The sequence below is a fragment of the Geospiza fortis genome, unplaced genomic scaffold (genome assembly GCF_000277835.1).
Source record: "Geospiza fortis unplaced genomic scaffold, GeoFor_1.0 scaffold329, whole genome shotgun sequence".
Classification (NCBI taxonomy): domain Eukaryota; kingdom Metazoa; phylum Chordata; class Aves; order Passeriformes; family Thraupidae; genus Geospiza; species Geospiza fortis.
In genome coordinates, this window is record NW_005054780.1 from 16,745 (window position 1) to 28,418 (window position 11,674).

General features: G+C 37.4%; 1 protein-coding gene across 1 annotated transcript in view; it reads right to left on the reverse strand.

Annotated features, from left to right (window-relative positions):
• Positions 1 to 3,271: 3,271 nt before the first annotated feature.
• Positions 3,272 to 11,674, reverse strand: part of LOC102042933 (nipped-B-like protein) — a 60,913-nt gene continuing 52,510 nt past the window's right edge. The window contains exons 34-39 of the mRNA XM_031065440.1: positions 8,787 to 8,987; positions 8,324 to 8,470; positions 6,150 to 6,445; positions 5,632 to 5,806; positions 4,805 to 4,990; positions 3,272 to 4,243 (exon numbers count right to left, since the gene is read on the reverse strand). Of these exons, the coding sequence (XP_030921300.1) occupies positions 3,878 to 4,243; positions 4,805 to 4,990; positions 5,632 to 5,806; positions 6,150 to 6,445; positions 8,324 to 8,470; positions 8,787 to 8,987 (1,371 nt within the window). The 3' untranslated portion in view covers positions 3,272 to 3,877. The remainder of the gene's footprint in view (positions 4,244 to 4,804; positions 4,991 to 5,631; positions 5,807 to 6,149; positions 6,446 to 8,323; positions 8,471 to 8,786; positions 8,988 to 11,674) is intronic.

The following is an 11,674-nucleotide window of genomic DNA, read 5'->3' on the forward strand; positions in this document are numbered from 1 at the left end:
AGTCACCGTTCCACAGGATGGGGCCCTGCTCTCCTGGAGGTGGCTGAACACTTGCCTGCCCTTGGGAAGGGCTCAATGAGTTTCTTGTTTTTCTTTGCTTGTGTGCTTTTGCTTTCCTTGTAAAACTGACACTCTCTCAACCCAAGAGTTTTCTCACTTTTACCCTTCTGATTCTCTCCCCATTACACCCAAGGGAAAGTGAGTGAGCATCCATTTGGAGCTTTGTTAAACCATGACAGTGAGGCTCTTCAGTGATTGGAAGAAAATTTGTGTCTTGGGTTCTTGCTATTTCTATAACATGAGACTTCAGAGTGCTGGGCACATAAAAAAAGTCTTTGAGTTCAACTCCATTAATATCTGTCTGTGACTCAGAGTTAAAATGTTTTATCTTTACAGTAAGGATCAATTGAACTGATCTATTCATTACCCTAGAGCATTAACACCTGCATTTAGGCAGAACATGCTGTTTCACTAACGCCAGATGAGTCAGACCCGATCACAATTTTATTTTTTTGGCATGAGCCACAAATACATTTAAGAACTATTTCAGTCTTAAAAAGTACTTTGTGTTAGAGCTAATGTTTAGCACAATCCAATTATTTCACAGTGACAATACCCTCACTGGTGACACAACAGCAAAACAAAGGCTCCAGTTTGATTTAAATTTTATATAGCTTTTTAATGGCCACATCTCACTAAAATATTTCTGCAAAATATTGTCCACGCCTACCTTTATACATGTTGGGAGCCATTAATATAAGCAATAGAGAACTTAAAAAAATACAGAAGGGCATACTGAATCATTTAGAAAAATACTTATTTGTAATTAGTTTTGTCATAAACAATTGTGATTTTTTTAATAGCTGCAGATAATGAAAATAATTATTCTGCAATTTTACAGCACTGAAGTGGAAGATTTGAGATAATAATTATTATTTATTTGGATTGTGGAATTGTCTGTCTTTTCTTAAAGAGTACAATATGGTTAGCGTTAATTCTAAAAGCTTGAAAATATCCCTTTGTTAGGTAAGCTATTGCAACAAGTTTTCATGTACAGAACTTGTACTCAAAGACAAAAACCCCCAATAATATAGTTATGTATGTAAAAATCTATAGCCATACAGTGAAAAAAATACTATAAGGTTATGTAAACACAAAGGGATAAAATGTTGTTGTGTCAATTACTGCAATGCAGCACTTTTTAAAAAAACTTTTTTTATGCTAAAAAACCCCTAATCTTGGTACGTGCTGTTGTCAATAATATGGTTCATGTTGGTAAAACCCACGACTGCTACTCAGAGACTGAGTGCACTGCATATATTACAGCTGCAGCCTTGGGCTATTTCAAATCTCTGAAAATAATCAGCCCATGTTATACATAGCTAACAGGAATTTATTTCCCAAAAATGAACTCTGCTACCTTTTTTTCCCACAGTAAGTAATCTGAATGCTTGTGATAGGCAAAACGAAGATATTACTCTGGGTAGTACAGAAGGGGAAAATTCTACGCTTAACTAGTGAAAATCTTATTCAATAGCCTAGAATTAATTTTATAAGTTTATATTATTTAGTATAGCTAACAGATACTATCAAGGAGCATGTATGCCCTTTGACATATTACACAATATAGTAATTGTCCACATCCTCTCAACTAAGACAGCTTTAGACTTCAGGTTTCTATTGTTTAATTATAATTTATTGCTGATATTTTTATTCTAATAAATACCAAACAATTTGAAATAAAAAGCCACTCTTTGCTATTAGGAAAGTCACATGACCAGGAAACAAATTGTTTATGAACAAGGAAACATCTGTATTACCTATTAAAAATAAGATTCTGTAATATAAATAGCATCAGAAATGTCTAACAGACTAGTGACTTCATTTTAGACTGCATCTGTTTGAAATTCTTTTTTCTTAATCATTCAGTAGTTTCCTTGTGAAGTATTTTTAACTCTTTCTACTAGTAATGTGACATATCATGTGACATATTCTCAAAGTATGAAACTCCCACTATAAAAGCCACTCCTAGCCCTGAGAAATACAGTATTTCATTGTTTGGTACAAAAATGTCCTGCTTCCAGAACTGCAGGGGTGACTTCTGCCTTTTCTGCTTCTCCCTACTTTAACAACACCCATTTTAGCATAAGATGTGGCTTTTTGCACGGTGAAGAAAACACCATTAACTGTGAAAACAAAAAGGTGTGAAAAGATTTTTGTTTCGAAAAATTCCAGTGGTGAAACAGTCAAAAGGCATTTCCCATGGGAACAATTACTAACTAGATTCTGAGGAGTTATTAATCAATTCAGTTTAATGCTTTTTCTGTACATGAGAATATTTTGGAATACTGATACTATTCCTCACAAATTGAATAATGTATTAGAATTCCGCAAGCTAGTTTAATAAAAACAGCCTCCTACCACATATTAAATTCATAAAAGAAAATAAACATAAGAGAAAGATTTACTTAATAAGGAACAACTGCTTTAGATAAACATATTTGAAAACACAGCAGGGTTTATATGTCCCTAAAAAGTTCAGTTGTTTTAGATTTTTTTGTTTGCAAATCTGCTGGTTTTGTTACTCTCTGGAAAGGCAAACTGCTTTTGAAAGGCTTGTGGCAACGTAGTCAAATCCTTCTGAAAGCTTTCAACAGTACTTTTTCAATTTACAAAATGTGAAAATATGTTTCAATTAGTAAAAAAAAATAGGCTAATATACAAACATTTTTTTAAAATTTCGTTTGTGAAGGAATGTAGCATAATTGCCCAGACTCATACCCATCCACTCCTCAGATACTGGTAGCTACCTCCTCTTGACACAAGCCTCTCTATATTAACGCAGAGAAATGTGTACATGGCCAGTTAGCCCAAGCAAAATAGTCATTCAGCTTTCCCCAAATTTAAACTATCATAAATTACCATTTAGACAGCATTATAAAGAAATTGAAGCATACAAGGAATAAACTATATTTTCTTTTTATATCAAAATGTACTCTTGAAAATGTGTTTGGCACAGTGCTAAATCATATAGTTAATACTAAATACTGCAGGATACAATAAACCCCTGGAGTTAACTTGTGTTTACACCCTTCAAGGGATAAAAATAAAAAGATATCAATTATTCAGAAAGCCTATAAAACTGTATAAACAATATTTTTCTTGTTTTGAAAACCACTAGTATAGTAAATTTTACATAAAAGACTGCAAAATAATATAAATGGATTGAAACAGATCTTTACAATAAGAAATTCAAATGGAAACAGACAAGTAACAAAGAGAAGTAAAAAAATTTATTGCAGTATTCATTCCACCAGATTTGCTGGGGATCCCTTTTCTTGTATTATTTCAGGGTGACCTAATACATCAAAATCTACATTTACAAAAACTTCTCCTGCAGATAGGTCATAGATACTGCATGCGGTTTTTTTTTTTTTTTCCAACAGAAAAAATTATATATCTGGGAGATTCTGCCACTTTACAGCCTGTAAAAACAATGCTTCCCTGGAAACTGGGCTACACTAAAGAAAGCCATCCGCTGCTAGGTTAAACTCCAAGAACACTTTATTAAGAACATTAACAGACTAATTTCCAACATTCACTTGTTTATTTTTTTTAACAGAAAGGTTTTTTTCAAGGTATAAACAATTTTTTAAACTATAATACAGTGGGAGTAAAAATGAACTGAGAAGTTTCTGCTGCACAACAGCGAAGGAAGCTCCCACATAAATGTTTACCAAATATTTCCTTCTTTTTTCTTGCATCCCAGATTCCATTCTTACTCTTCATTTAACAGATTTTTTTTTTCCAGAAAGTCGATATCTTAAGTTTTTCTGTTATTTCAATTCCTGTAAATTTGGCTGTGTGTACAAATTCATTAGCTGGAAGTTCCATCCTTGGCAGCATACAGCGATCGTAAATTTTGAACAACTTTATTAGTCAGCTTATTAGCACTTGTTAGAGCAATTTTTTTGTAAATAATGTCTGACTCTTTAATAGTGTCTACCCAAGGCACCAGTTTGCGGCCATCACGGCGCTTAGCCTCAGTCCAGGAGCCACTGTAGGAGCCTGCCCTCCACTGAACACTGAAGCCATTGCTGGTTTTCTGTACTACTCTTGCAATTTGTGGTCGGTCTTTGTACTTTGGACAGCAAATAGCGATGACATCCATGACATCAACACTTTCATTCATCTGTGCTGCCAACTCTGTAGAGTCTGAATTTCGTTTTGACCTTCTCAATGACTAAAACATTGGGGGAAAAAAGACCAAGTGTTACACAAAAGAACTTTAGTGAAATTATTGCTTTTATTGCTTTTAATCCCTTGACGCCGGGAGTTGGGATTCCCCGGCACACATTCCATTGCCGGCAATGAGACGCACCGCGACCGCCAGCGCCAAGGGGTTAACATATCCTTGTAAAATCACATACTCTTAATTTGTACCCGTGTCTTTACCTCTTATTGATATATAAAATTATATATACACACGAATCATAAAGCTACATAAAAACTTGGCAACAATAAAAAGGATAACACACAGTACATTCCAAAAGAAAATTAATAAATTTTTATATGGGATAAATCTCATTTTCTAGTTGGTGTTTTTTTTATTGTCTTTTCTGTTAAACTTTCTACAAAACTTGTATAAATGGTTAAGTAGAGAATCTCTATCTACAAAATGCTTTCTTTCATGTCGATTACATTACTTGGTGTACATTTAATATAATAGACTGACATTTATAATCACATAAAAATAATTTTACGTAATACGCTGTGAAATACGTTGACTCCTCCTCCGCCTCACCCCTGAAGTGCCTCCTCCTCTATCCTCCCCATCACTTTCATCATCCTCTGTCTCAGCTGCATTGTTTTTAGGGCTGCCTCCTCCAAGAAGTGAGGTAATTGCTTTGTTCCGAGCATTTGTGCTAGCTGACACCTCTCCATCTTCTTCCTCTTCATCAGGATCCAAATGTTCCATAAGGAGCTTGAACTATTAAATAAACCCCCCAAAACACAGATCAGTTTACATTCAAACTTTAAAAATGGACATTCATATCACACTACATTAAACACAAATTAAAAGTTAAAGAAACAGTGTAAAACAAATGGCAGAAAACTTCAAACTTTAACAGCTTGTGTTTTGTTCTACAAACATTTTACTTTCATTTTCTAGTAGATATGTAAAAGCTTTCTTCCTGTGTTTCCAAAACTGCAAGTTTTCTCTAGTTAATATTTTAAAGAATTGGAAAAGAAAAAAGAAAAAAAAAAGGGTAAATACACTAGATCTAGTCTCTGTTCCAATGACAGAAACAGTCAGGGATAAAGTGAACAAGTTATATGGTAGAGTTATACACGATGGACACCAGAAATTAGAAAATACTCTGCAAAGATAAATATCCTTCAGTTGAAATTAATTTTTATTGTGTTTAAATTTATTAGAATAATTTGAAAGGTAATACTGCTAAACATCCTGAAAGGAAATTGTGAGTTATCATATACCCATCACAAATGATTACCAGAAACTTAACATTTTGAAATCTTCTTCCAATACATCAGCATCTATTTTCAAGTTTACACTGTGTTACCTAGTTTGAAAGGATTTCAGATTTTCTGCAAAGCAACTTTACTTACATCTAAGTACTGTTTTACTATACTCCTCTTCACTTCTTCAGTAATCTTAGAATTAGCCATATCACTCCGCAGAAAATCCAGAGTTTGTTTTGGATGGAAATGTACTCCTGTCTTCCTGTTTATAGCTTTATCATACACTTTTGCAGATTCAGATGGAGAATATTTCTGAATTTTACTGTTTAAAGAGAACAAAAGAGAAGAAAGAGCTTTTAAGCAAAGTCCAAAACAATTTCAAGGAAAAGTTTTTAAAAATATTCAATATAAGTAGTTATATTTTAACCATTCTGTATATAATACACATCCTGGTAAGAAATGAAATCATTACTTTTTCTAAGTGAGTTTCATTACATTCAACCGATTCTATTTATGGTTTTCTCTTATACAAATCTACTGCAATTACTAACAATCAACTAAACACTACTCAACTAAAAGTTGGAGGGAGTCCAACTTCTTCCAAACTTAATCCTCACAAAGAACTCACTAGATAACAAGATGGCCTATTGTCTAAATATTCTTACCTATCAGAGAATCCACAGAGGTTCTTTAAATGCTGTTTCAGCATCAAAAGTAATAATATGCCTTGGGAGACATTTGCAAATTCAATTAAAGGAGCTGAATTTTCTGGTAAACATTTCATCACGGCATTTATATCATTTTCTTCATCAGAATCTGAATCAGAGTTTACTCGTTTCCGTAACCTCCGAGGCTTAGAAGCTTCCTCCTCACTTTTGCTCTCACTACCACTGTTACTGTCACTCTCAGTCTCCTCGTCTGATGAAGGCTTTCTTTCCTTTTTTTTGTCTTTCACCATAGACTGTGAGACAGAGAAGTAAACACACATTCCAAAATTAGGGTAAGTAGCATCATGTACATTTCTAAAAAATCATTATTGACTTAAATTAGGAAAAATTCCCTGAACAATATTATTAATTCATAACTCGATTTTAATAACTTTATATTCAAAGATTAAAATAATTTATGACAAAAAAAAAGCTGAATTCAAGGTCCCTGAAAAATTGATCCAAAGTCCACTTTTTTTGTAAGGTGGTTACAGAAAGAACTGAAGCAAGAAGTACTCCACTGGCATGTTATTCTTAAAAAGACTGCTCAAGTTTGTTATCAGAGACAGTAAAATGAAGTAAAAGCCAAATACAATAAATCAGGAAGAAAATCTCTTTTTTTTCACCTGAATAGAATTTTTGCATGTTACATATATTTCCATATGTACATTGGTGCAAACTAGTCCAAGCTGGTTTTAATCCTTGTCTCTGTAAAAATCCTATGACACTAATTATACTGCTGACCAGAGAGCCCCTCAAATCAGCATATACAGTATTATTAATAGCCAGTTCCATTACTTGTAGAGCTACAGAATTTCATACCTGCATTATTACTGCACATATTATGCTTTTTCATAACATAGAACTTAAAATGTCCCAAGCAGGATTTCATCCTCTACATTCTGGTCCCCCATCTAAAGAATGTGCTTTTTCAAGCAAATTAAAAATTTTACTTTGGTAGGGTGAGAATTCAAAGCAATGTTCCTTCCAGGTATCAACTCTGACTTGTAATTACTAGTCAGATTGGAAATTCTAGAAATGGGTTTGTTTCCTGACAGTTTGGACCTTCTACTGTTAAAGTTGTCCAGGAAATGAAGACACTGAATTCTTTAAGAATCACAGAATGGGTCAGGTTGGAAGGGACCACAGTGGGTCATCTGGTTCCACCTCCCTGTTCCAGTAGGGTCATCCCAGAGAACACAGCACAAGATTGTGTCCAGATGGGTCTGGAATATCTCCAGCGAGGGAGACTCCACACCCTTTCTGGGCAATCTGTTCCAGTGCTCGGTCACTGCACAGAGAAGTTCTTCCTCAAGTTCAGGTGGAACCTCCTGGGCATCAGTTCCTGTCCATTCTTCTTGTCCCATTGCTGGGCCCCACTGAGCTGAGCCTGGTCCATTCTCTGACCTTTCCCTGCAGACACTGACAGACATTGATAAGGTCCCCTGACAGATGACTCCTCTTGAGGCTGAACAGCCCCAACTCCCTCTGCCTTTCCTCATAAGAGAGGTGCTCCAGTCCCTTAATCATCCTCACAGCCTCTGTTGGACCCACTCCAGGAACTCCATGTCTCTCCTGTCCTGAGGAGCCCAAAACTGGACACAGCACAAGAAACAAAGGCCTTTTTCTTACAGGATTGCGTATTGCCATAGCAACAGATACTATACCATTATTTGGGTTCTTATATGATACCTTAAGAAAAGACATATTGCACACTCTTTTCTTGCGATAAATAATGTATTTAAATTCTCCTAAGCAACACACATGGCACTGCCATCAGCTACTTGACAACAAAAGAAAAAGTAAATGGGATTTTGCTATTAAAATTATGCATGCAAGTATTAATTCCAATTAATTCAGAAATATTAGGTAATTATATAGATTTAATATTAATATCTCAAAATTTGTCATTCATTTTTAATAACATAAGCAGCAATATAAGGAAAGTTTTTAACTAGTGTCTACCAGATACAGGTCAGAACAGAAAGGGTTGTTTTTTAACTACCAGTTACAAACTAACAATACTGGTCCATATCACAATAATGGTACTGTATTCACTGAAAAATTGACCAAATTATATAGAAGCTTATGCTGCCACCATAATAAATATACTAAAATATAAATGCACATACCTCTTTAAATGACTGTAGTAGGTTGCTACCAGAAACTGATAGTGTAATGTCTATATGATGCATTATAAACAGTGGCTCTTCCTGTGTTTGGTAAGGAAAACAGGCTAGATTGTCTGCTATGTACAAAAGCATATTCACCTCTGTTTTCTGGAAGTTAAAAAAAAGTACATATAAATATATACACAAATATCTTATTAAACATATATATACATGCAAAATTTAGTCATACCTAAAGATACATTATTCCTAAACAATCTAAAACTGAATAGAGAAAGATACTGAATGATGCAAAAGTGAGTAATGCATTCTATTAGGTAAATACCTTATATTATAAAGCAAAACAAAGTACCTCAGGGAAATAAAGCTATCGGTAATTATGTAATAAAAATATATTACAAAAAGAGAATTTAAGCTTGCAATGGTATATTTTTTTCTTTATAAGTGAAGGAAATGTGGTGCTTACTGCAGTATCATCAAAGAGGTTGAGTAAGGAAATTAGAAATGCTCGTCTATGTTGACGGTTCCCTCGAATCATGGAGTATAGGTGTGAACACAATGCATTGGATGATTCATCATGTCTAAAACCTCTCACAGGATCCTGTGGGCAGGTATTGATTGCCTGTTGTACCTGGTAAGACATCTTCATACCAGCCACTGCTTTCATCTGAAATGAAAAAGTACTTATTTTTATTTAAATCATTGCTTTCAAGCAGTAACACTGAAAGTGGAAATTAAACAAATGCCTGAAAACAGAAACTTCTAGCTATTTTTTAATCTTTTTTCCCTTTAAGTGGTTCCTCATCTGAAGTTTAACTTTTAAACACACACTGAGGTGCACTACTGCCTTTTGAGAAAGCATACAGATTTAAACAGAATTTGTGGTAGAGATCAAAATGTATTGTGAACTGCTTCTATGTTAGAAACATACAGATGATCTGTTTACCAACTACAGCCAGGTACTCAAATTTAAACAATTTTCAAGAACCATAGATTCATAGAATATCCTGAATTGGAAGAGACTCACAAGGATCATCAAGTCCACCTCCTAGCCCTGCACAGGACACTCCCAACAATCCCACATTGTGCCTGAGAGTTTGTCCAAACAGTTCTTGAGCTCTGGTAGTGTTGGGGCCATGACCACTGCTCTGGGGAGCCTGTTCAGTTCCTGACTACCTTCTGGGTGAAGAACCTTTTCCTACTATCCAACTTAACCCTCTCCCGACACAGCTCCAGCTGTTCCCTTAGGTCCTATCACTGGCCACCACAGAAAAGAACAGTGTTTGCCCCTCCTCTTCCCTTAATGAGGAAGTTGTAGACTGCAAAGAGGTCTCCCCTCAGTCTCCTCCAGCTGAACAGACCAAGTGCCCTCAGCTGCTCCTCACATGGCTTCCCCTGAAGGCCCTTCATCATCCTTGTGCTCTCCTTTGGATGGTCTCTAATAGCTTTATATCCTTATATTGTGGTGACCAAAACTGCCCCTAGGACTTAAGATGAGGCTGCCCCAGTGCAGAGCAGAGTGGGACAATCCCCTCCCTTGACCTGCTGGTGATGCTGTGCCTGATGCACCTCAGGACACGGTTGGCCCTCCTGGCTGCCAGAGCACCGCTGACTCATATTCAACTTGTCATCGACCAGGACCCTCAGGTTTGTACATCTACGGTTGCCCCATCCCAGGAGAAGAATCTGGCACTTGCCCTTGTTAAACGTAATATGGTTGGTGACTGCCCAGTCCTCTAATTGGTTGAGGTCTTTCTGCAGGGCCTCCCTGCCTTCAGTGGAGTCAACAGTTCCTCCCAGTTTTGTATTGTCTGCGATCTTACTCAGTATCTTTTCCAGTCCTGTGTCCAGGTCATTAATGAAGATGTTGAAGAGCACAGGGCAAAGGATAGAGCCCTGTGGAACTCCGCTAGTGACAGGCCGCCCGTCTGATGTCACCCCATTCACTATAACCCTTTGTGCCCCACCCGTGAGCCAGTCGCTCACGGGCCATATGATGTGTTTATCCAGCTGGGGGCTGGACATTTTGTCCAGAAGGATCCTGGGAGAGACAGTATCAAAAGCTTTACTGAAATCCAGAAAGATGACATCAACTGGCTTCCCTTGATCAACCAGGTGGGTTACCTTGTCATAAAAGAAAATCAGGTTTGATAAGCAGGACTTTTCCCTCATGAAGCTGTGCTGGCTGTGACTGATGACTGCATTGTCTTTCAGGTGTTTTTCAATACCTCCCAGAATAATCTCCTCCATAACTCTACAAGGCACTGAAGCAAGACTGACAAGTGAGACTGGAGGCCTCCTTCTTGCCCTTCTTGAAAATCGAGACAACATTCCCCAGCTTCCAGTCAGCTGGGACCTCTTCAGATTCCCAAGACCATTCACAAATCATTGAGAGAGGTTTTGTAATTACATCAGCAGCTCTGAGTAGCCTGGGATGAATCCCATCATGCCCCATAGACTTATAGGGATCCAGCTGGAACAGCAGAACCCACACATTTTCAGGGTTGACTGGGAGTTGATCATTCTCACAGTCGTGGTCCTCCAGCTCAGGGCACTGGGACCCCCTTGATCTGTCACTGGTGTTGAAAACAGAGGCAAAGAAAGCATTAAACATCTCTGTCTCGTCCATGTCCCTGTTTGTGAGGTGGCTATTCTCATCATGGAATGGGCTGATGTCATTTTTGCACTGCCATTTACTACTGACATATTTTAAAAGGCTCTTTTTATTGTCCCCCACGATCATGGTTTAAGCCCAGCTGGAAACTAAGTACCACGCAGTTGCTTGCTCAACCCCCCCTCTCTACCCCCACCCTGGTGGAATGGGAAGGACAATCAGAAGAGTAAAAGCCAGAAAACTCCTGGGTTGAGAGAATGTCAGTTTAACAAGAAAAGCAAAAGCCACACACACAAAAGCAAAGCAAAACAAGAAATTCATTGAGCCCTTCCCAAGGGCAGGCAGGTATTCAGCCACCTCCAGGAGAGCAGGGCCCCATCCTGTGGAACGGTGACTTGGGAAGATGAACACCATCACTCCAAATGTCCCCCCTTCCTCCTTCTTCCCCCCACTTTACATACTGAGCATGATGTCATATGGTCTGGAATATTCCTTGGGTCAGTTGGGGTCACCTGTCCAGGCTGTGTCCCCTCCCAACTTCCCATGCACTCCCAGCTCCCTCCCCAGGGTTCAAGGAGCAGAAAAAGGCCTTGGCTCTGTGCAAGCTCAGCAATAATAAAAACATCTCTGTATTATCAACTCTGTGTTCAACACAAACCCCAACACAGCCCAATGCCAGCCTCTGGAAAGGAAATTAACTCTACCCCAGCCAGAACCAGCACAACTGTCCAGCTCCAACT